This window comes from Podarcis bocagei (assembly GCF_964188305.1).
Source record: "Podarcis bocagei genome assembly, chromosome: 4".
NCBI classification, from domain to species: Eukaryota; Metazoa; Chordata; class Lepidosauria; order Squamata; family Lacertidae; genus Podarcis; species Podarcis bocagei.
In genome coordinates, this window is record NC_138128.1 from 74,022,946 (window position 1) to 74,048,068 (window position 25,123).

The following is a 25,123-nucleotide window of genomic DNA, read 5'->3' on the forward strand; positions in this document are numbered from 1 at the left end:
AGCGGCTTAGTCATGGTGGCCACATGACCCGGAAGCTGTACGCTGGCTCCCTCGGCCAATAAAGCGAGATGAGCGCCGCAACCCCAGAATCGGTCACGACTAGACCTAATGGTCAGGGGTCCCTTTACCTTTTACACTTCTATGTGCACCTAACTTGGCTAGAGAACTGCACCACAAAATTTGGAGAAGTGTTAATATTGAAGGATGGATGCGTTTAGGTTCTCAACTTGTTTCAGGAACTGTGAATTAAGTAGGCTTGCCTTCAAATGCAAACTGAAACAAATTTCCACCCTTCATCCCTAGTGGCCACTAACTGCTATTTTCCAACATTTTGGGTAGAGGAGGTGCTACTTATGTTTACCTTCCTTAACTATTTGAGGTTGCCATGAGTTTTTCAGGGGTTATTTCTTGCTTCAACTTTTTTTTAAAAAAAACTCACACTGCACACAATGGGACAAGGCTCTCTCCCCAGCTTCATACCATCCACATACTTCCTGGAACACCATGGGAGCATCATGCCACTGTGTGGAGCACCAACCTTATTTGTGAAGTGAGAGCTACCCCCACAAAAATCCCTTTAGCCGCCTTGTAAGATCAAGACAGGTAAGCAGTAGCCCCACCTCAAAATGTTGAGAGAATTTCTTTCTCATCCCATATTCTTTCAGAATGGCTTCATATTGTCTTTATTTCCCCCAGTGAAGGTCAAAAATAAGCTGATTGGGTTTTTTGTTTTTGGCAAAGTTCTACGAAGCGCTGTTCTAAATATTTGGAATATGATTCACAACTGTCTATGTCACTGGGGATGGAAAATCAGTTTGGTTTTTGTGTAAGTGGGAGACCTAGATAGTAACTAAATTTCTGGAGACAAGGGTGCTGTTGAAGATTCCACAGCACTGATGGTGCTATGAATCTGGGATTGATTGTACGCTTATTCCAGTGCCCCTGGAATGTCTGCTTGGTTTACAAATGTACAAATTGTAAATGAATAGATAACCATTACAAAAGCACTATAAATCTCCAGTTCTCTCCCCTCTAAACCTCACCGTCCTCAACACCTTAAAGGCTCAGGGGAATGTGAATTGCATTTTTGCTGCTTATTAATAACAGGGAATGAACAAATGATGGGGGTTTTGAAGTGACTGTAGTGCAAAGAACCTATGTACCCATGAGTAAAGGGTCTCTGCAATCAGAGGATGTGCAGCCCATATAGAGTTCCCACATCTTAATTTGGCAAATTATGGACAGCCAGCCATTCACTGCACTAGTGGACAAGAGGAATAGGACATAAGAAGAGCTGAATACTTAGACAGATAAAAAGGGACAAGTGTCACACCAGCAGCTTGGAGTGGTGGGTTCCCTCTAATAATAAGCTCAGGGGATGGAGTGCCAAGAGGATTATAGCCAAAACAGGACTTCTGAGAAACAAGAGAGCCTGCTTGGATGAATCCTGAGGTATGCAAAAGTATAAAACATTTTTAAAAGCTCTATGGGGACAAAAACAACGGCCCAATGGGGACAGAGCATGCTCAGTGGTTTCCAGGAGTCACAGAATGTTAAGTCCAGTTGGAAAAGGAAAATGGAAAATGGAGAGTGGGTGGGGAGGAGAGGAGAGGACAAAGAACTGGCCTGCTTGAGTCCCTGACAACTTCCAATATGCAAGAGGAGGGCTGGAGGGCTGGAAAGAACCCAAAGCAGCATTACTTCTGTTAGCAGGTGAGGGTACACCACAGCGTTATGCTTCAGGTTCCACTTGTTTTACCTAAACATGCCCAAATATTTAATGTCAAACCTAATGAAGGTATTTATACTAATTGTCTTGGATGACCTAAAGGAAACCAAGGCCTATGTCTGCAAGCTGCTTTGCTCTTCTGCTCCAGAATATATCATGCAGTATCTTTTCTTCTTCATGTCAGGCTGACAGGATTTCTAAACAGTCAACTTTTTTGTTGTACTTCCTTGGGAAGGACAGAGAATCTGCAGCAAACATCCTCCCCCCCTTTTTTTCCTTCTGAGGTGCTGCAACATCTGAAACGATAGTGCTGCTGACTGGCACACACACAACATACATTTGGCGTTTGAAAAAGCCCTAGTTCTGTCTGGGGCAAAGCGAATAAAAATATGATATTTCCACTGCAATCTGTTCTGGGCTACCACTTACCTCTGCCCAAAGATAAAAAGAACTGATGTAATGCTTTTCTGGATAGGAGCAAACGAAAACAGCACCACAGATTAAAGTAAACGTTTGAGGGTCCCCTCGCACCTGCTTTCCTCAATTATTTTTTATGAGGCTTTCCCTTTAGATAATAGAAGGCTGCAATCAGGAAATGGTGGACCTGGCCCAACACAACGCATCTGGCCGCTAGGACACAGCTGGTGCAGTTAACCACATTTCCACGTGTATCTTTCCTGAACGCACCAATCACAGCTGTCAGCAACAAAACAGAAAATGGTTCCAGAAAATACCAGAAAGATCCAGCTGCAAATGTTGAGCTTGCCTAGCCAGCCTTCACAATGTTAGTATAAATTATAGTAAACAATTTTTTTCCCTGCTGTCTTGGAACATGTGTGGGCTCTTTTCACAGAGTGCCAGGGGGAAAAACCCGCCCTGCTATTTCTTATTTGCATATATTAATTTCTGTAAAGTTTGTACTTCTAAACCGGGCCTTTTGGCTCACATAGAGGATGGGATTTCTTCCTTTCTTCTAGTCCAGGAAGTGCAGGGGTGGGAGTTAGAGAGGGATAACTTGGACTAATTTCCAACCAACCACATGGCAAACTTGTTGTCAGGGCAAAATACCTTGGTTAAGGAGGTGTTTCCAGGGGACATAGGATTTTTTAAGGACACAGTAATGAAGTGATGAGCTGGAAAGAGCTGACTCACCTTCTCTCCAGGTTGCCCCTTTAGTCCCTGGGCCACCATTTACACCAGTCGCAGCCACATGCAAGAGGGTGAAGGAAGAGAGAAAGAGAGACACAAACACAGGAGTCAGTGTTAAGGCACACTAAGCCTCCAAACAACATAGATGCACACACAGAAGCACACACACAAAAACCCCCATGTGACAAACATTGAAACATGCTTTGTTTAATGCTCACGCACAAGCACAGTGGATGGCAACCTTTGTTTCAGACTCCCTCCCATTTAAAGCACTTTTAAGAATCCCCGTCTCTGGATAGGGGAGTGCATCATATGGTGAAAAACTGTTCCTGAAACGTACCATAAGGGTTCGCATGAAAGAATGTATATATTTCTCTTTTTTAAAATCTACATACGTAGAAAACTAGTATGCCTGGGAGATGTGCTCCAGCTTGGTCTTATCAAGGAATTTTATATGTGTGGGACAGAGGGCACATTCAGTCATGCAATTGCTCATCTGCAGTCTGAAGTGGTACGGAACAGGGATTGTTTTGCATCATGATTAACTCTTTGTCCAAAGACCCTAAAGAAGCCTAGGAAGGTGGCAGGAGCTGCTGCAGCTGAAGCTAGGAACCCAGCTTAAGTTCAAGAATGGCAAAACAAATGGTATGCGTTAGCAGTAAGCTCATAGAGTTAGCTAGGCTGGGCTAGATTTAAGCTCAAAAGTCAGCAATGGGGAAGGAGCAAGAGATTTGGCAAGGTTCCTTAGACCCACCGCAATCAAGAAAGATTTACTGTTTGGAAGATCAGTTCTGATGGCCTCACTTAATGCAAGTTCACCCCACCCCAGCCAATGCCACAATAACCAGAATAAAAGCATCCATTTGGCAAGGTAATTTGTTGTTACCACCCAACAGACCACTGAAGCATGAGCATTTCACCAATTATAAACAAAATATTAACCTGAATACTAGAGCTGAACTGCAGACTACTCTTCAGTTGATGGTATGTTAAAAAGAACCTGAATGCCAACACCATCCTCAACAGATTTTCCTTGATATTCCCAAGGATATATGTATTTGTTTTGCAGACTTAGAAGTCAACTCATAGCCAAAAGCTGCTGAAGTGGTGTACAATAAGATAAAATAAAATAAAATCTAGAAGACACAGACTTCATAAACTGAAAACAAGAAAACCACTTCTACAATGGTGTACTTAACATTCCATAAAAGACACTGCAGCCTTCATGGATTTATCCTATTGTCAATTTGCTCTTTTACTTAACACATTTCCCCTAACATTCTATTTAAATTCACTGTCCTCCAATTTAAACTTGTTGTTTCTTGCATTTCTTGTGAAGAATGTGGAAATTCTCACTTGGTTTGACATCTTCTTTCTAATAACGACTTTCAGATATTTGAAATTTGTCAATGCATCTCTCTAGTGGAGGCTAAACATGCACAGGTCTCTCAGTCTGTCTTCATATGACTTGATCTTCTAGACCTTTTGCAATTCATGAGCTATTCTGTAAATTTTCTCCCATTTCTCAAGACTTATAAAAACAACAACTGATACCCAGAACTAAACAATACTTCCAATATTGTGCAGCTTTAGCCACCATGAAATATAGCTGCATGCAAGATTATATGACCAACACCCACTAGAAATTTTCACCTATCAACACTCTTTCCAGAAGTGTTGTGCTGTGTTTCCTCAAAAATACAATCAAGTCTTGTATAACTACTTGGATGTCAGATGTCCCATCATTTGGGGCAACATCACAGGTGATAGAGTGAAGTTTTTGATCATTCTGTTTATGTTCGCTAATTAACTTGCTGATTTGAGAAGCTCCTGGTCTTGGTGGCCTTTGTAGAGTACATTTTCAAATGCTCTGGTCTTTATCATTTGGTTATTTACTTGAAATGTTCATGTTTTGACTTCTAATTGGCGTGCATTTGGTGTATTACAACATAGATCATTTGGAATCAACCTATGAGGCAGACCATAGGCAGAAGCTTGAGTGTATCTTGACTGAACCAGGAATGAGGGTGCCAATTGTTGCATTTATTTTATGCCTTTTTTTTGTACATTGGAAAAAAGTTTCATTGTTTTTCTCCTTAACTAGGGGGAAGCTCATTCTGTCAATATTTGAGATTCAAGTTTGAGGTATGTCAAACAAAAACATTTTCTCATAACTACCAACACACCCAGGTGCATGGAATAATGCCTTTGGGATTATTAGTTTTTATGCATGTTACTGGAAATGCACACAGACTGACATGCTCTTGTATGCATTATAGAGGACAACACTTCTTTGGTCAGTGAGTGTTGGAATATATTCTTGCAGTGTTGTTTCTTAACTACAGGAAAGCAGCAGAGTGTACTCCCCCAATCTTTAAATTACAGGTTTCAGACACTTCTTTGGGAGGTGATGTGACAAGAGAACATTTTAGCAGGTTAGCATTAAATTGAAACATGTTCCACCTTTATGGTGTTGACATTGCTATGTGGTCCCAAGCGAACAATGCTCATCCTTAGGCCAAAAATGTATAACTGTTTAATCTTTGCAGTTATTTACACCCTTTTCCAACTCTGGGAAAGCTGTAAGAAAGTAATCTGTTTTAGAAGCAATCCTTCCCTGCCACACACACCCATTACTCCTGTTTCAGCTGAAAACCTGGTGCTATAGGGCCTATGGTATAGGCAATCCTCCAAACAGATCAGTTTCTTTTTCACATCCCACCATTAATTTATCCTCAGTGAGTTTCCATGTAAGTTCTCTTCCTCAATTAATTAAAGATCCCTGCAGTTTTATGCAACAGAAGCATCTAGTCATCGAGATTTCCTCTGCCTCTTGCTACGAAGCTCTCAGCAATCAAATCAGTTATTTATTTTTTTAATAGTAGCTGCTTCATGCTTTGCCTTTTGCACAGCCAAACTAGAAATGGAACCAGAGTCATTATTACCCTGAGATAATGAATATATCACGCCTCCCCCACAAAGGGGCCATGGATAGCAAAGGGTTTAGAAGCAGGTGTGTCAGGTAATTGCAAGAGGTTTAAGACTCACCGGTAGTCCACGGATCCCCATGGCGCCTTTGTCTCCCTAACAATTAATGCAAAATCAGAGGGCAGTTGGAAACTGGCCATATGTGGTGCTATAAAGTGACACAAATGAGCTTTTACTTGGCGTTTCAAGCAGCTGCATTGGTTAATTTAAAATTTATGTAACTGGTTTAGATGTTTGTGTGTTAGGTTGAAAATACAGAAGTTTGCGTAATTTATGGAATCTGAAGTTGAAACTATGTGGTTGGAGCATCTTCAGTGCAACGGTATAAATCTGCTTGCATGGTCTTGTGTGCGTATAAGGTGTATGTGTAAATATTTTTTAAATATGTCTATAAGTACGTAAGTATAGCTGTGCAGAAAACTGATAAAGAAACATACATGGTGTCGTTATACAGAAACATTTTATAGTTTCACAAATTTGCAATATTGCATAACACATCGAAGTTGTTGAGAACATAAGAACAAAACATAAGAAGAGGCTGCTTGATCAGGCCAAAGCCCCAACTAGTCCAGCATCCTGTTATCACAGTGGCTAACTAGATGCCTATGGGAAACCAAGGAAAGAAGAAAACGGGCCCTCTCGTAGTCTAATGACATATTCTGTTTATCAGTATATTTCCTAGTCCATTAGTATAATAAGTGGTAGCCCACTGGTTCTTAAATTTGTTTTATTTTGGATCCCTTGCTTGTTTGTTGTGAATCATTTTTATGTCACCATGTGGGGGAGGTATTTGAAAGGCTTATGATTATTAATCACCTGCTGTTCTTTTCTTCCATTGCTATTTGTGTGATGGAGAATCACACATTAGCATATAAAAAAAACTTGCACTGTCAAAGAAACAAGCAGCTTCTCTGTGGCTTGCCTCTTCAGCCTGAGGTAGAACTACTAACAGGAATCTATAGCTCTTTAGCATTTCCCTTTTTTATTAGCAGTGTGGCATCAACATGCCCCTGAAAAATGCACCAGAAGCCCTTGAATCACAGCTAAAGAACCCTTGTATCAGTTAATTTGAGAAAATCAGTTCTACACTTTTTCAAAATGTTGTTCAAGATATTATTAAGGCAAAGGATGTTTTAGGGGAGTATGGCCAGTTTGGTCACACTGGGTGTGGAGCCTCAGGGATGCCACAACTATGATTTACAATGGAGCGCAAGAAGGGAAGGGGTGCCAAATTTTGGTGTCACACAGGGTGCTGCTGAAATTTGAGATCCTAAGGTCTGCCACTGACTAAGGGGCATAGAAATTACTTGCTTTAAAGGTGCATGTTGTAAGCTGGAAAAAAGTTGAACTTTCAGATCTTCCTGGCTGCAGTCCTAACTATGGCTACTAAGAAATCACTGGGGCTTACTCCCAACTAAGAAGGGGCAGGATTGCAACCTCATAGTGGATGCATGTCTACTTAGAATTAAGTCCCACTAAGTTCATTTGAAATTACTCCTAGGTAAGGATGTATACGAGAGTCACGACGTATATTCTAGCATTTATGAGTCTTATGTCTGGTAATGGACTCTCTATTTTGAACAATGTGCATTGCATCATGCCCTGCCCTCTCTGTGCAAAAACATTCATATATATCTTTGCAACCCTAAAGGCTAGCAACATGCTTTTAGACAATGAAATAAAGCTGATCTTATCAAGAAGTTGAATTCTGAACCTAATACTGTCTTCCAGATTCCTGTTGAATCACACCACACACACATCCCTGCCTATGATGTTCAGAATAAATTACTGATGCTTAAGAGAGCAGGATGCCTATCATGTAATGCCAAGAAACACACTCACTCATGAGTAATGTTTATACCCCTCACAGTGCATTGGCACAACCTTCATAGCTTAATAAGTCAGCATGGTTTGCCTGGCTGCCTGCCTACCATGTGTTTCTAAGGTTTTCATCACCAAAGCAGCCAACACACTATACAACCGCATGAAAAACAAGGGCCTATCTTGATGTTCTCCCCTAAGATTCCACAAAGTTTGTTCCACAAAGGTCCCTTATTTTTATTTCTTTGCATTTGAAAGTCACACTTGAGGGATATTTTATCCAAAGGTGTCCTGTCTAAGATCTGAACTACCTTCAAGTCTGACCCTTGTATGGTCTTTCTAGAGAAGAACTTTCCAAACTGATTTCTGAAACTGAACACATTTTACTCCCGAATTTCAGAAAATTTATCCTAAAGCTCCCTAATTATCAAAGCTGAACCTTTTGGACAGGTAGATCCCATAGCACATGGGTTAATTCAAATTGAAATCAAGAAATAAAAAGTAGGAGAGCTTCTTACTTGACATTTTGAATTGAGGTATAGATACCTGAGTACAAGGCATGCACACACTACTAATTTGTACGTGCCTTGATAAACAGCTCAGCTTTCCCAGATGTTTTTCCATTATCATGTCCATGTATATAACAAGGTTTTTGTTTTTTAATGTACGAAGGCATGCTTTGCAATTGATGGATGCCCAGTCATATATCTTGAGCTCAGATATTTATACACACTGACAAAACAGCAAGCAAGAACAGAACTAAATGTTATGCTTTTCAGACTGAGCTGCCAACAAAAATGATACACCGGCTTCAAGTTCTCCCACTCGTCCCTGTTATGTTTAGGCATATTGAGCAGAATCAAGACATCATCATGTTATACATTTCCCCAGCCCTTGACTGTGGTGTAGGCTGTGTTGTTGGCAGGCCAGGGTAGATGACTATCATGGGTGTCTTTGTACATTAATAATAATAACAATTTTATTATATATACCCCACCCATCTGGCTGGGTTTCCTCAGTCACTCTGGGAAGCTTACAGCACATAGAAAAATATAATAAAACGTCAAACATTAAAAACTTCCTGATATAGGGCTACTTTCAGATGTCCTCTAAAATTTGTATAGTTCTTTTACTCCTTGACATCTGATGGGATGGCGTTTCTAAAACTTTTGGGGAGAAAACTCAACAAGAGACTATGGTTTTGGGCACCAACCCCATGTTGGAGCTAAAACTGACTTCTGCCCTGAGAAACGTCCCTTTAATAAAAAAGAGAACTGACTTCCAATATCATATTCCCATACTTACAGTGAAAAACAGTGGTACATTTATTGTGGTTATAATTGTTCATATAGATAGGCTCTTTCGCTTTCCCCTGAGTGAACTAGCTTCTGAAGTCAGTAACTTATCATTAGATTAGATTAGAGGGGGAAATGTCAGTCCTCCAGTATGAAGTCCCTCTGGCATATTTTTTGTGACCCATCATGTCCACAGACTATCACTAATACCTGATTTCCATGTGGATTAGCATTGGGTATGTGTTTACAAATCCCATAAAAAGTGACCGGCACCATGCTGGTTTTGTTTTTAATCTCTGATAATAAGACTATTCATATAAACAAGCTTAGAGGGGAAAGAAGAATGCAAGCTGTCAACAAGGTGGGAAAAGAATATTTACCGGTACATCTTTTGCTGTTTGAGAGGAACTACAAATAGGAATGGGGGATGTGTCCATTAAGAAGAGATTTAATATACTAGCCATGTTCCTACCTAGCAAACGTAGAAGGATAATGGAATGGATTCTGATAATAGATCCTATCCCAGCCGGGCAAATGCAAAAACACCCAAGGTAAGCTAGGTACAACTTCCATTCCAACAGTGACAGCTAGTTACAGAGGGGCAGAAAGTGGTCAAGTGACCGCCACTGCTGGTTGTGAGAGAGGGGTGCCTGTGATCCATGACCTGGTGAAAGCAGTCAAAACAATAGTGCCTCACATGTAGCACTGTGCAGCTGTTTTGGTGACTGGCTAGTTCACCATACCCATGTGGATATTACAGACTAATTACACAATTGGCACAAAACTACCAGCACATGCCTTCATGAGTATCTCTTGCCCAGGCTACTCCCAATACATATTGGTTGGTAAGCCCCAGATGTTCCCCTCCCATTTGATAGTTGCTTAGTGGTATTGTTTTCCATACCCCCTTATCAGCCACTACTATTTCCAGGAAGTGAAATCAATGGTGGCAATGAAACTTATATCAACCAGATCAAGAGATCTTAGGTACCAGAGGTGGGGAAGCTCCTCCAAGCTTCTAAAATCAGGGTCACAATCAACATGCTTCCAATCACAGCACTAGACTACATTGACCAGGGGTAGCCAGCCAGCTGTCCTTGGATTACAATCCCCATCAGCCCCAACCAACAGGGCAAATGGTCAGAGGTGGTGGAAACTGCAGCTCAGCAACATATGAAGGGCACTGTGTTGGTTACCCCTGGCATAGACAATGGGATGTCCAATATGAGGCAACTTTTATATTCTTAACTGTGCTATAAATGTGACTAGCAGCTTCCCAAAATGCCAGTGTCTGAATGTGGGCTGGAAGGATGTGTCTTCTCTGTCATTACATTTTCCTGATGCTTGGTTTGTGCTAAACCCAAGCCATAAAATGCATGGTTTTTTGCTCAAGGAATGTTGTGCCACAAATTCCTGAAGGAAATCAACCCACAACACCAAAAAAATCTAATGAACTGGTGCTTCCATTGCACGTGGGCCAAACAGGTCAGCTCTCTATTTCTGCATCATTAAGAACACATTCCTCACACAATGGTATTTGTTCAACTGAACCTGCAAATCCTTTCCACGGTTAAATAATATAGGACAGATTTACATCTCTGCCTACTCACAAGTCAATGCTAGGTATGCCAAGAATCTGAAAACTCCTGAGAGCTTTATTATATGACTTGTAAGTAGACCAAGATATAGATCCTTTGTATGTTTCTGCAGGAGTGGCTTGCAGAAGCAACTCCAAGAATGAAAACTGCAATGTGGGAAGGAAATAGCCTAAAGTGCTATGAGCTCATCTGAAATCAAAAGAACTTCTTAAAGGAAATGTGTGCTCTCCATTACAAGAAAGACTTGGGAAATTCTATACCTAGAACCTTTGTCCTGACATTGAGTCAGTCTGCACGTCCCACTGAAATCCAGTTCTCTTTAGCGCAGAAGAGGTGAACATGGCACCCTTCAGATGTTACTGGACTGAGCAGTAGCCATGCTGGCTGAGGATGAATCTGATGTGAGTTCAAAACCATCTAAAGTGTACTATATCGTCTACACCTATTATCTGACAATATGTTATTTTGCAATGGGTAGCCAGCTATCTCCTCCCCAGCATTCACAGACTTTAGGCAGCTAGCAAGAAAGGAAGAAGAGAGGAGGAGAAACACAAAAAGGGGAAAAAATATTTACCGGAAGCCCAGGTCTTCCTGAAGGACCCTGAAAAGAAACACAGCAAAGTACAAGTTGGCACAAGGGGCATGGGCAATTGGATTGGTACAGAGAAACAATAAAGACATAAGCTAACCGAATCTTGGATGTGAAGAATACCACTCCAGTGGCGGTAGAGCACATTATTTGTGCAGATAAGGTGCCCTATGTTTAATTTGTGGCATCTCCAGTTAAGTGATCATAAACAGGGAAGCCAGGAGTTTCCAGACACTCTGGCAAGCTATTGGAAGTCAGAGTAGACAAGACTGGGCCAGATACAACTCACTTGGTGCAGTTAGCCTTGTGTATCCTAGACAAAGATGTGGGGCTCACTAAAGAAGGATATGTAGCTTGTTGAGTACAATTGTGAACCACACCCGCTGCTACTATTCACTCCCACTGCTGTGCAGTCAGCAGGTACATTTCTGCACTGGGATTAACTGGCATTACTAGTCCATGTAGATTCATTCTAGCATAGGAGAGTATGTGCAGCGAACAAGCACAGAACAAGCACACCCTACGTGAGTGAGAAGGAGAGTCCTTGGATAAACGACAGCTATTTGCTCAAATATGTTGCAGTCTTTCAAAAGAGCCAGTTGTTCAAATATGTTGTCGGCGTGACTCCTCTTCAGGCGTGACCGATTCAAAGGAAAGTTACAATAAAAGAAGGAGCTAAAGAGATCCTTTCTCTCTTCCCCCCACCCTGCGTCTAAGCACGCACACACATGATGGATGATGGCAGGAGGACTATATTGTATCAATACTATAGGTCGCTGCTGGAAACAATTTGCGTAAAAAACTGGAATGCAAAACTCTTAAGCACATCAACTGTCCAATTCTATTTACTAGCGCTGAGCCAAAATGCCCCACAACTTGACCACCCTGGCTGCAAGCTGCAAAGCTGGGGGGAGGGGATGTTTGGTGATTTATAAGGGACACAAACATATGAAAAATGCTTGCTCCATTTGCTACAACAGCTTCTAAACTCCCTGCTTCTGCCTGGCAGTTTCCTGTGTGCTTCCTACTCAGAGGATGCCAGCGTGAGAGCAGGGGAAAATATTCCTTGTTTATGCCCTCACTCTGAATTGGCTTTAGAATGATACCACATATAATCATAAACAAGTGGCAACAGCTGTGAAAATAGGTGAAGTGTGTGTGTGGTTTCATGAAAACTTCTGTCTGTCCCTCTCCAAAACCCCATGTCTGAGCCAGAAAAGGAATCAATATAACATTTGGCTCAGCTCTAAATTTCTTCAGGCACATGTACTCCCTTCTGTTAAAGCAGACATTGTGTTTGGACCTGAATGTGGAAGACCAGGGTTCAAAATCCCTAGCAAGCCGTGAAACTACCTTTGGTTAAGTCACTCTCTGTCCCAGCAGAATAACCTACCTGAAAGGGTTGCGTACAAGATAAAAGGAGATAACCCTTTGTATACTGTATCCAGGGGAAGACCTTGGTAATATGAAGCCCTGTGCGAGGCCAAAATTTGACACCCCTCCATCCCAAAACTGCCTTCCCAAAACTGGGTAAGTGAGGTGCAGGGCTTTGGGAAGGAGGTGTGAGGCTCTGGCAGGGTCTTCCTGCCTCCTTCCCAAAGCTGGGCAAGCACTAACTAGGCTTTGGGAAGGAGACAGGAGGTCTCTAGGACCCTGCTAGAGCCCTCACACCTCCTTCCCAAAGCCCAGCACTTACTAGACTTTGAGAAGAAGGCGGGAAGGTGCCCCCTAGGCCCCTTTGCCGGGGTACCAGTCACGCTGCCCTAAACCCACCTCTGCTGTATCTTGAACAACTTAGAGGAAAGGCATGATACAATTGTGAAACACAAATAAATAATAAATACATGGTTACAGAATTACAGCCCAAAGCATCTCTCTAGCAAGCCAGGTCTGATAGCTTGATTCTTGGCTGGACGACACAACCATATGCCCATGGCGGAGACAGTCAAATAGCCTGTGCAACAAATGGGTGTCAGCTATGGTTTGAGCCTACACAACGCTGATGTACAAGGCTACATGAATGAGGAAACCCTTCTGGGTTTTGTTCAACAAATCAGCATTGTTAAGAAAGTCCTCAGCCTCTCGGCTTTGGAATGCAGGTTCCAAACAGCTCTTGAAGATGTGAAGCAAACAGGCCATATTTTGTCGAGTATGTTGTGTTTCTTCTGACTACGTGTCTGGGCATTAAAGTTAATGAGATGAGAGACCTCCAGCAAGTCTGAGATCCCGAAATGTCTCAAAAGTCTAGACACGGGAGGCCCATGGTCACAAATTCTGTATGGAGGTATGAGGAGGCATTGTAAATCAACACAAAGCAGAAAAACATTGAATGCAAGTAGTATATTATAAGTTATTTAAATTATTATTTTAAGTTATTTATATAAGACAGATACCACACGCAATCACCAATCTGTTCACAAGGCAAGAAAATAAGCACCATGCGCCCACCAAATTGGTTTAAAGGCACGAAAATCAATGGCCAGAAAATAATACAGTCGTGGCCAACTGTAGCAAATCAAATGCCATAAATCACAATATAAACATCACACTCTTTGCTTAGCAATGGACAGTGAGTTTGGGCTCATTGTTTTAAGCCCCTACCACATACAGCTAACAGGAATCACACAGCAGTCTAAATGACAAATATTCTAGAGTCTGTATACAGACCCCAGGTAAATGTAATGCATATTTTCCTTTTTTCCAAATTTCCTTTTGGTTGGTTTCACAAGGGGCCATAGCTCAGTGGATAGAGTGCACATGTTGCATACAGAATATCTTTATTCCAATCTGTAGCATCTTCAGTTAAAAAAAAGCTTAGGTAGCAGGACTGGGGACAACTGGTTGGTTAGAGTAGATAGCAACCAATGGCCTGACTCAGAAAGGAGTTCCCATGATCCTCCCTGCTTACATGTTCACAGACACGTAAGGAAGAGCAGGATCACATCCAGCAACATGCACCCTGGCCATGCTCTGTGCCAGCTGGACATCTGGCAGCAGTGTGAATGAAACAGATACATGGACAGATGTACACACGTTGGGCTAATGCATTTGTCATTGACTGCATTTTATGGCAGACTACTTCATGCTGGCACTATTGGGACCAAGCAGTTTTGCAGCACTTGGGGTCTGTAAAACTATAGTGTTTTCAGAAATTAGTTAGTTGCTGCATTTTCTTAAGGACACAAAGTGAGAGAGATGCAAGGAGATCAGCGGAGAGGACATAAGAGTTTTCTTATTTCCCCTGCACCCGTCTTAACTTTTTGCCCCGGATCTCCCCGATATTTTTTTATGTCATAAAATAAATGCTCTCTAAGTAAGCTTGCGAGAGCCTCGAAATGTTTCTAGTCTTCCCACAAAAAAATATACAGGTACCAAAAATATGGAAGAGCAGGTGGCACAGGCAGTTGAATCTTTTGTGAATCAGAGCAGCAGCAGTTTATCAGTTAAGCCCTTTCTGTCCATTAAGAATTCCTGATGTTTCAGGAATGTTCCTCCCTCTCCCCCAGTGCCCAGTCACCTTACCACCAGATGCATTCTTCACAACACACACAGATGTAAGTTTTGGTACTTACAGGGGGGCCTGAAAGAAAAGAGAAAGAAAAAATAGTTATCATGGTGGAATGTGTTAATGCTATTGAACTCTATTGATAGCATCTTTAATAACATCTTCCTCAACAGATCCATCATTTTTCAGTAGGATTATGAACTGGCAAGTGGATGGTTCATATCTCACCTTAGCCATAAACTTATCAGGATTCTGCAATACGTGCATAACAACACTGACCCTTATTACAAAGCTGAAAGGATTACTGAATAATTTGTACAAGGAGCTTTAAACACTCAAAAGTAGCATGGAAATGTTAAGCTGTGAAGGTGGTGTGTTTTAGGTTTTGCACTACAAGAGCTCCTGTTACCTTGATGCTACAAAAACCATATACATCAACTAATACAGGACAGTAACTGAAATGTCTGATTTAGAGCAGTGGAGTTCAAGACTATCAACCCTCAAGGAACTTTCACCTGCATCAATTCATCTTTTGTGTGTGGCAGAAAATTTTGGAGAACGCTCCTGATCCTAGTCATCAACCAAAGTGGGCTGCAAATGCATTTTAGAATGCAGCTAGCACTCGCTTCTGCATATGCACCTCGCAGGAGGCAATTAGCCATGGCACTTTGGAGCAGCTTTTTGCCATTCTTCTCATCATGGAACTCTGACTAACAAGCTTTCATGGAGCACCAAGCTTCTTTGGAAAATGGTTTAAAAATCCCTGGTTTAGAGTGCTTAGACAATACAGACCAAGGCTGTCAGGATATGGAGATATACGGTACAACACATGACACATGGGGGACATGATTAGTCTGCCATTTTTGGCGGCAGCACATGCTTCTTATTTGATGTAGCTATGCTCTAAGGCTGTTCCCAAAGGCATGTTTATGGTGTATTCTCCAGTCCAGTCTCTCCTTTGCATCTAAAATGTTAAGGTTTTCTTTAACACTTCCATTTTCAGCATCAAATCCAGGCACAACCCAGGGTGGAACTTTTCTGATTCCAAGCAGATGGCAGCCCTTTTGAAAACATTTTGCATCCCCAATGGCAAGACTTTCTTTCTTTGTTTTTAAAATAAAGTAATACCATATATGATGATGTCATAATCCATTACAGTAGCCACTAAGTGACATCATATGGGAATTTTGGACTGCCACTCAGAAACCTTATTTGCTCTTCAGTGGCTTGGAAGAGCCCAACACACTCAAAGATATGATCATATTGCAGGCAGACCTCTGTCAGCAGCACAAGCTACGTATTTGCGGGCAAGCAGCGTTTCACACACAGCTTGCAAAATGCAACTCAGCTTTGTCTCACCTTGTAGGGATACATGGATCTCACAGTCAAAAACCCATCCTCTCTCTCTCTCTCTCTCTGGCTATCTGTATACACCACTTTGGAACTCCCGAGTTGGGTACTGTCTCAGTATATACAATTTAATTTACAAAAGCTACTTAAGTGGATAGTCAGGGTAATGCAGTAGTTAAAACAGTTAATTGGACAGTTAGCTAGCTGATTCAGATAGACTTAGTTTCTATTAAATAATGGGACAACCCCAATATGGAATCTTTACCTCCTTGTGGGAAGAATTGAGTACACATGCAATTAAAAAATAAAACCTACCCAGCTTTCACCTTACTGCACACATATTACATTAATTTATCCATCAGCGATCACATTCACCAACTTACCTTTCCATCTGCCACTTTATGCAGTTCTTAAACACTTCATTTCCCCACCACAACCAGCCAGCTAGACAGGCACAGCTGTGTAGTCTCAATGGTGGTGTTGGGAACCTCACACCTTACCCAAGACGGTGGGTGAGGGCATGGAAGAAGGGGAAATTTCACATTTGGTGGGAATGCCCTCCAGCTTCATCACTTTGGACTGTGGTTTATCAGAAAATATCTAATATAATGAAACATCCTATCCAGTCTTCTCCATTAATCTCTTGGTTGAATTATTGGGATGATGACCCGATGAAAACTTTTCAATCTATTGAACTTTTAACCTGGCTCCTGGCTCCTGCCAGGATCTCTGTAGCACAGAAATGGAAAATGCTACAAGATCTCCAGTTTTCCCTGTGGTATAAAAATATGTGGACCTTGGCCATCACTGAAAAAATAATACATAACCTATGTGTTGCTAGGAGTATTGAGAACCCAGAACAATTTCACACCATCTGTGGGACTTTATTTCATACACCTTGAACTTGCATATACAAAAGTCTCTATCTTACTCACAGAATTTGGTTATTTTGACAATCTTCTATGTACCAACTGTTTCTTATTAAGATAATATTCAGCTTCTTGCACAGCCCCTATGTCTTTCCCCCTCTGTTGTTTTCTTTGCATTGCCTGCTATATTTCAACAAAACCTATAAAAATGGTGGTGTTGGGAGAAGCGGTTTGGATTTGTTAGGCCCTGAAGAATGTTTTGGAGCAGGCCAGACCTGTACAAATGGTACAGGCCCTGCTTGAACCAAGATGGAACCAGACTGTTGGCACTTAAAATAAAAAAGGTTACAGAGCAGTGTTTACATTGCATCTAAATTGCAGTAGTGTGGAAAAACCTTGTCCTCAAACTGAAGGCATTGTTCTGTGAACATGCTAACATGATTTATAGCTAGCTTTGTACAAGACATCAGGGTTAATGGCAGACACTAACAGTTACCTCAATTCAGAAAAGGAAGCTCACATGAAGGAGCAGGCTTCCATACACATTGCTGAACACTTTGTTCAGAAAGTGTTAATCAGATTGGTTCCTTCAAAAATGTGACCACACAAAATCCTTGAGCATCCCTAACAAGAAAAAGTAGTTTTTAATACAGGTAAATAATACAACAACCGGAAAACTGGAAGATTGTAAACCAATTTGCACATTAGGAGGAGGAGGAGGTCCTGAAGTGAATTTTCTAACAGATAGCTGAAGTCAGGAGGATGGAGCTATATTTTACAGCTAAGACGGTCTATTGATTTTAGCCACCAGCTTCACTAATCAGAGACAGATGCTAAGTATCTAAGTGCATGAGAAAGGCCAACTGTGAGGGTTGAAAATGGAGAATGTACTGTTAGAACTATGGACTGAGGTGGGTGACCTGTGCATAACCATAAGTTTGGCTTTACATGGAGACAATAAAAACCCTGTTCTGCTACCCTCATAGTCAAATTGTAAATGGTCAAGCCAAAATAACTTTCAAGTTGCCCTTTAACCTGGCTTCTCACAGAACAGTGGTTTAGGCTCTCATGCAGAAACAAGTGGCAATTATAACTGACTTATTTTATGTTTAATAAAATAATGTTTAATCTTTTCAGCAAGGAAAACACTATTCGAACAGCTAATGTTGTCTCCACTGTGTTTCCAAACGACACTGGGTGATATCCAACAGTCATACTCAGAGTACGACAAATTTGGAGATCACCTACTGTTTGCACTTACATTCTCCACTAAGAATAGGCGAATATGTCAATTTTGGTTCTCCACAGTTTCTCATATTTTCCCATCTTAAATTCAGTTCTCCACATTTCCATATCAGCTTGAGATTTGTTTTAAGTTCTCATGAAAATTCATGAGCATTTTTGTGCAAATTTGTCCTAATATACACATTCTTGCATGCAATTTCCCCTAATATACACATTTTTGCAAAGTAATCTTCCCAAACGTAATGCATTTGGCATGTTACTTTAACTAATACATGCATTCATAAAAGGGAGTGGGTGGCGCTATGGTGAGCCTCTTGGGCTTGTTGATTGGAAGGTCAGCAGTTCGAATCCGCGTGATGGGGTGAGCTTCTGTTGCTCTGTTCCAGCTTCTGCCAACCTAGCAGTTCGGAACCATACCAACAGGAGTAGATAAATAGGTATCACTGCGGCGGGAAGGTAAATGGTATTTCCATGCTCTCTCCACCCATCACAGTGTTCCATTGCACCAGTAGCAGTTTCATCATGCTGGCCACATGACCCGGAAAGCTGTCTGCAGACAAACACCAGCTCCCTCGGCCTGAAGCAAGATGAGCACTGCACCCCATGGTTGCATTTGACTGGACTTAACTGTCCAGGGGTCCTTTACCTTTACCTATATGCATTCATATGCAGATTAAAGCACACGAAGATGAAAATATAACGTAGAAGCCTATTTTGGCATTAAGTAGTATATCAATTAAATAACAACAATAAGAGCAGTTATAATGCAGGGAGCAATAAGGGCATCATGCCCAAGCCAAAAAAATCTGGACTCAACACAGGTCAAATAAAAAATCCCAAAGCAACTTTAACTGGGTTGTCACTACCCTACCAAATTTTAATCATGATGTGGGAAGAAATTTCGCTGCATCATACATAGAATTGTAGGAAAGAATGCAAAGGGTCACCCATCTAGCCCAACCCCTTGCAATGCAGGAATCCCAACACTTCCAATTTGAAACCAAACCGGACCCTGCTTGGCTTTGCTATATTCTGAACCATTCAGAAGAGAAGCAATGAGTCTTTGTGTGTATTTCATATAAAAGTGCTAGGGAATGGCAACATTAATATGAAGCTTGACAAATCTATGTGTGAATTGTTCTTGCCCCCAGCTATCTTGTAAATGGGATGACCACAGAAAAAGTGTCAATATTGAAGCTGACTAACTGACTAAAACATTAAAAATGACCAAATATATGACAATGTTTAGGCCTTGGGACTTGACTACCTCAGATGTGCTTTGCAATAGAGTTTGGGCCTCAGGAATCTCTGGATAGGCAAAGCTTGTCTTCTTTGGCTTGCAGTGTTGGCAAGGAAGAAAGCAGGAAGTATATTTTTCTTTGGAGGGTGTAGGGAGGAGGACTGATTATGTGATAGCTAGAGAGGGGGATTGTCTTCCTAAAGCCAGGGTTCAAATACTCCTGAAAGATAAATGTGTTGGCTGGGTCTAGTGGAAACACACCCCTTGCACTATCAAATCCACAGGACAGCTTTTAATTTTACTATGACAAATTCTAGAGAGTAGGCTGGTTTTGTCTGCAGCAGCAGAAACCAGAGAGTCTCGACTCTTGTGGCACCTCAAAGACAAAATAATATTGTGGCAAAACTTTGTTCTCCAATATATTTGTTAGTCTTTAAGGTTGTTTTACTGTGTGATAATTTTCATATTTTCTTTCTTTCTCTGATCACAGGGGAGCAGTCAGTCCTTTCAAAATATGTTTCCTTTACATAGTCAGTATCTATGCCTTTGGAAACACCCTTTGAAAATAGGCAATTTGTATAGCTGAAGAGAATATATACTGAAATATTTGATTAACTGTGTAAAAATATCTGGGGCTTAGGTTGACAGACTCGTTTCATCAGGTTCCTGAGCTTTCCTCAAAATGTTCATGGATATTTCTAGTAGAAAGCGGATTTAAATACCTTTTTGTGGTTTCCTTTCAAGGAGGGGAAATGGGATACTTAATACAACTGTCAAAGCTGTAAGTGCTTTTCATATATTCTAGACTCTTATTAAAGGCAAGAGGTCACATACTAGACTCACTCATATGAGGCAAGAGCTAACAGAGCTTGCCTTTTAAGTTAAATGGGATGGCAAATGTGTCAGCCCTGAAACAAAAGACTGGCAAAAGGATGAGTTTTCCAACTTTTTCCATTTCACCATTTGAATCTCATGGCAGTCTGCAGTGGTGGACTTTGGTGTTTCAAATTTCAGTGGGGCCCTGTTGCACCCACCCACCCAGTCTCTTGCCTTCCATTCTGCTCAATTCACTACATCTACATCATAGTTGTGACACCCTGCAACGCCCCCCCCCCTAGGCTTGGCACCCAGTGCGGCAGAACCAATTGTGTTGCCTTAAATCTACCTCTGCAGTCTGCTTGCTGCTAGACTGGCAGTGCAGGGACACACAATATATTTATGAAAGTCATCACCAATCATGGAGGCAGAAGCAACACTGCATAAAAAGACCGACACTTTCAAAACCAGCTTTGGGGTTTGGGGGTGTAACACAAGTAACAGCGCTGAAAAATTAATCAAGTCCAAATTTGGAAAGTAAAGTCAAATGCCCTGGAATTTCCTTGCAGCCTCTGGCTCCGCCCACTCTCTCTCTGGCAAGATGAAGGCACTTGATTCCGTACATTCAATATTGCTGAATTTGTCAGAGTAGATTGTTAGTGGTCATGGTGCAGCTATTATTCTGCAATTTAATTCTGCAACACAATGGAACATTCAGGCAAGGATCGCTTCCCTCCTACCTCCACACTGGCCAGTCACACTTGCACCACTGCATGCTGGTTATTACATCCTATGGAAGGTCATATGCATCTCCCATATGTACACTGAATCAGCGCATTCTTCTCCAGGGCTCCAAAAGTAGCATACTGACAAGCACAAGTAAGTTGTAGGAGCAGTCCTGGGGAGGTGCTGGGCTCTGGATGCACAAATGGGATGCACAAATGTAAAAGGAAAGTAGGTTGGCACCCCTCTTCATAAGTCTGGAAAAGGCTTAGGGGCTCATATAATAAGGCACTGCCACTTACTGTGTGGCTTCTAACCATTTTATGTTTTATATTAACTGTTTTAATGCTGTGTTTTAAAATTGTATTTTGCATTATGTGGTTTTATTGTTTTTATTATGTGTTGTATGTCACCCAGAGGATATTAATTGTTAGATGACTAATAAATATAGGAATAAATACATAAATAATTAAACATGGATGCCCCATTGCAGCTAATGGCCAGTGTGCTGAGGTACATGCTTGAATAGCCTTTGTTCAGTGGAGGAGTGAGGGGAACAAAGTACATTTCCATGGTGTAAAAGAGCAGAGTCCAATGAGGATTTTTTTATATATAAAAAAGCAGAGGTCTTTCTACTGCTTTGCTTAAAATAGATGGTACCACACCTTCCATAACAGATGCATTCAACTCCAGCCATCCAATCAGTCAGGCCTCCTTTATTGGCTTTCACCAGCCAGAACAGACAAGGATCAAGTGGGCATGTGGTCGGTCTCTAACCTCCAAGCAAACATACACATTAAAAGATGACAAGCAGATGCTACGGTCACAACCACTGATCCTGCTCTAAATGTGGAGTCTAAGTAAGGGAATATGAGTGACTTTACCAACAAAGTGTTTTGCAGATTGATCACAGCTGGCATCCAAAGGTTCCTCCTCACTACACAAGATGTTCAAATATAAGACCTCCTAAAGAAAATCTCTGTTGGCCAGCACTGTGCTAATGCAACATTGGCAGCGAAGTAGATGAGTGCTATGGGGTAGTTCCCAAAATGAGCTCTAGCCCATTCTCAGTCAGATTCATTGCAAGTCTTCCTCCAGCTTTGCTCTAACTCTTTCCAGTTGCTTCATCACCCCCGGTTCCTCAAGAATCCAAGAAGCTTGAGCACTTCCTGATGGGAGAGAGGGTTGGGGAGTGATTATGTCAACCATTTGTGCCATTTTTCTATTCCAGAGATCAACCAGCATCTTGCTGGTGACAAATGATTGCTTTTCTGGTACTGTTTAGAGGGATACAGAGTGCAAGGACTTGTGAGGACGAATGTAGTGTAGTGGTTAAAGTGTGAGCTGTGAATCAAAAAACCAGGAGTTGCAACCTCAACCTTATGCATGGTGGTCAACCTTACAGGGCAGTTGGATGGATTACTGGGAGAACAAGAATTGAGGTAGCCCAAAATTGCCTATACATATAAACGAGCATGTGCACATTTTTTACTGAACATTGTATCCTTTGGCCCCAGGAACCTAGTCTTTTAAATACCTAGCAATGCCCCAAATGGACTGACTAAAGAAAAGGTCTGTGGGGCTTTGAGAGTTGCATCTCGCTCAGAGATGCCATCATAACTATTACACAAGTTAGTCTTTTTGCCCATTAATCCTGATTTTAATGTTATACTTGTGAGAGATCCAAAAGGGGGTACGAATCACCCGGGTTAGGTGTTAATTGTTTTTACCTATAGCCTATAGCAGCTGGCTAGTTTTCACTCTTTGCTGGATCCATGGCACGCCTCTAAGATATACCCAGACCATTCAACTTTCTTAAACGTCACAGCCAAATGAGCAGGTGGTATTGTCCTTCCAAGGGGTGGCTGGGTCCTCTCAGGGCTCATGCCGCACATCAGTTCTCTAATGCTCCTTCAGCAGCAGCAAATAATGACACTCAATTGACTACCTGATGAAAGAGAGAACCTTTCTCTTTTTATTATTATTAGATGTATAACCTCTTGTTGACCTCAGTTAAAAATGTTGAACTGAGTTTTTAAACCCTCTTTAACCACCAGACCATAATGAACCACTGCTCCAAAAGTCACGAATGCTCAAGTTCAGGGGACTGTTTAAGTATAACAGTCTGATTAGAAAGACTGATGAATTTATGATGATCTATGAGGGAAAGGTCAAAGATCAAGTTACCATTTTCTCCTCATAGATTTGATGGACCATGACAAATACATTCGCCAGACTTCAGTATTCTATCTCAATGGAGAAATGGAAATTAATTGCATCCGTCCATCAGTCACCCCCTAACAACATCTGCGTTGCATTATAGGTTTTAGAACTGGAGGTGAACCACAATCAGAGAGCTTTAAATCAGAAACCTCTGGAATTGGCAGAAAGGCTAGGTCACATTCTCATTCATGTGTTTAAGTTTACTTGTGTGATCCTCTCAGTTCTTATCCACAATCTGAGAGACAGAGAGAGCACATCATTTTCTTGTTGCTGATTGGATGCAGCTGAACTATTATGAGAAGAATTATTCTTTTGACAATTTGGTTTCCAGTGATGGAAAAAATATAAATGATGAGTCATTTTAATTAAATGGCCAATATATTTGGCTCACATTGAAAAAAGACATGCTGTATGATTTTGACACCTCCCATTTTGAACCTAAACTGAAGCTAGAAGACTGTTCCAGTTCATTCAACCATTACTGCAAAGAAAATAGTTGGCATGTATGGAGAAATTTAATTGTTATATGGGATCTCACATCCCAGAAGCCACATTGTGGGAAAGTAGAAAAAGAACAACAACCCACAATTAAATAATGGACCTCCATTCATTATGAGCTGGTTCACACCTGTATGCTCATCACTGGATGACTACAACATCAGGTGATGTCTTGTCACATCACATTGCTTCGAACATAAAAGTATTTTATTAGAATCATTCAACGCACTCAGACTGGATTAAGAGGTAGACCCCCGCCCCTCCCCAAGATGCATTCTTTGTGGCCTAGTGGGATGAAGAAAAATGCCTACACTTGATCCTGATGCCCCCATCCTTTCCACAAGGTTAGTAGGGACCTTCACAGCAATAGGACTCTGGAGAAAAAGTAGACCTAAGACACAGGCGCAAATATTGGCAGGGCACTGCTTTGTTCTTGATCGGGAATTCACTTTCCACTTTTTTTCATTTTTAAATGTTCATATGAGGATTTATGTGGAATTGCAAGTAAATGTTCAACCTTTACAGAATAAAATGAAATATACATTTTATTTTTGTTTGGGTTTTTAAAAAAAATTTAAAACTATATAGACATCTCAGGAATGGGGAAGGGAAAATAAAATACCCCTACAAGACACATGAACTAAAGTTCTTGTGGTAGGGAAAATTCGTATTTTACTATTCACCACAAGTGCTGCAAATTTCCTTGTATAAGAAGAGGAAATTAGAAATGCCCTTGATATCCCCCTCAAAACTATACATGCCTTTATCATCTCTAGCAATTTAACTCAGCAATGCTGTTACATCCTGAGCCATGCAGTAAATCCTGTAATGCCTGCGTCTTGCTATTCATTAAGATGTTCAGATCAAAGGCGTTTCTGAGGTTCATCTTCTTTATATCACCCTCTATAAAATTAAGGATAATGTGGAAGGGAAGTAGATACAGTCATTTAATATAAAGGAACTCTCACTGGTAGGCAACAGAATGTATTTCTGGAATAATGTTACCTGTTATGAGTATTGAAGGCTGAGCTGAAGTGCAAGCGTAGCTGCTCATATAGAAGAATATTCTCCTTAACACCATGCACATGAATGCAGCTTCTGGGCAGCTTCTGATGCATATGGGAAGCTCTCAGCTTCCCTCTTCAGGGAAATAATGTATGTAGTATGTAATAAAGGTAAAAGGTAAAGGTACCCCTGCCCGTACGGGCCAGTTGTGTCCGACTCCAGGGTTGTGCGCCCATCCCACTTAAGAGGCCGGGGGCCAGCGCTGTCCGAAGACACTTCCGGGTCACGTGGCCAGCGTGACAAAACTGCTTTGGCGAGCCAGCACCAGCGCAGCACACGGAAACGCCGTTTACCTTCCCGCTATAAAGCGGTACCTATTTATCTACTTGCACTTAGGGGTGCTTTCAAACTGCTAGGTGGGCAGGAGCTGGGACTGAAAGACGGGAGCTCACCCCGCCGCGGGGATTCGAACCGCCGACC

General features: G+C 41.4%; 1 protein-coding gene and 1 long non-coding RNA gene across 49 annotated transcripts in view; both read right to left on the reverse strand.

Annotated features, from left to right (window-relative positions):
- The window catches only part of COL13A1 (collagen type XIII alpha 1 chain), a gene marked incomplete at its 5' end in the record, with an annotated part of 88,489 nt that extends 77,314 nt beyond the window's left edge, over positions 1–11,175 (reverse strand). For 45 of the 48 annotated variants that reach the window (XM_081189650.1, XM_081189644.1, XM_081189641.1 and 42 more), the window contains 3 exons: positions 2,882–2,908; positions 5,927–5,962; positions 11,155–11,175. In XM_081189650.1, the coding sequence (XP_081045776.1) occupies positions 2,882–2,908; positions 5,927–5,947 (48 nt within the window). Of the gene's footprint in view, positions 1–2,881; positions 2,921–5,926; positions 8,136–11,154 lie in introns of those variants that run through there. The other 3 variants (XM_081189676.1, XM_081189675.1, XM_081189680.1) reach the window with 3 other exon arrangements.
- A 3,476-nt stretch (positions 11,176–14,651) lies between these two features.
- LOC308584795 overlaps positions 14,652–25,123 on the reverse strand; it is a 107,106-nt gene continuing 96,634 nt past the window's right edge. The window contains exon 5 of the long non-coding RNA XR_014007009.1: positions 14,652–14,749. This is a non-coding gene — a long non-coding RNA (uncharacterized lncRNA). The remainder of the gene's footprint in view (positions 14,750–25,123) is intronic.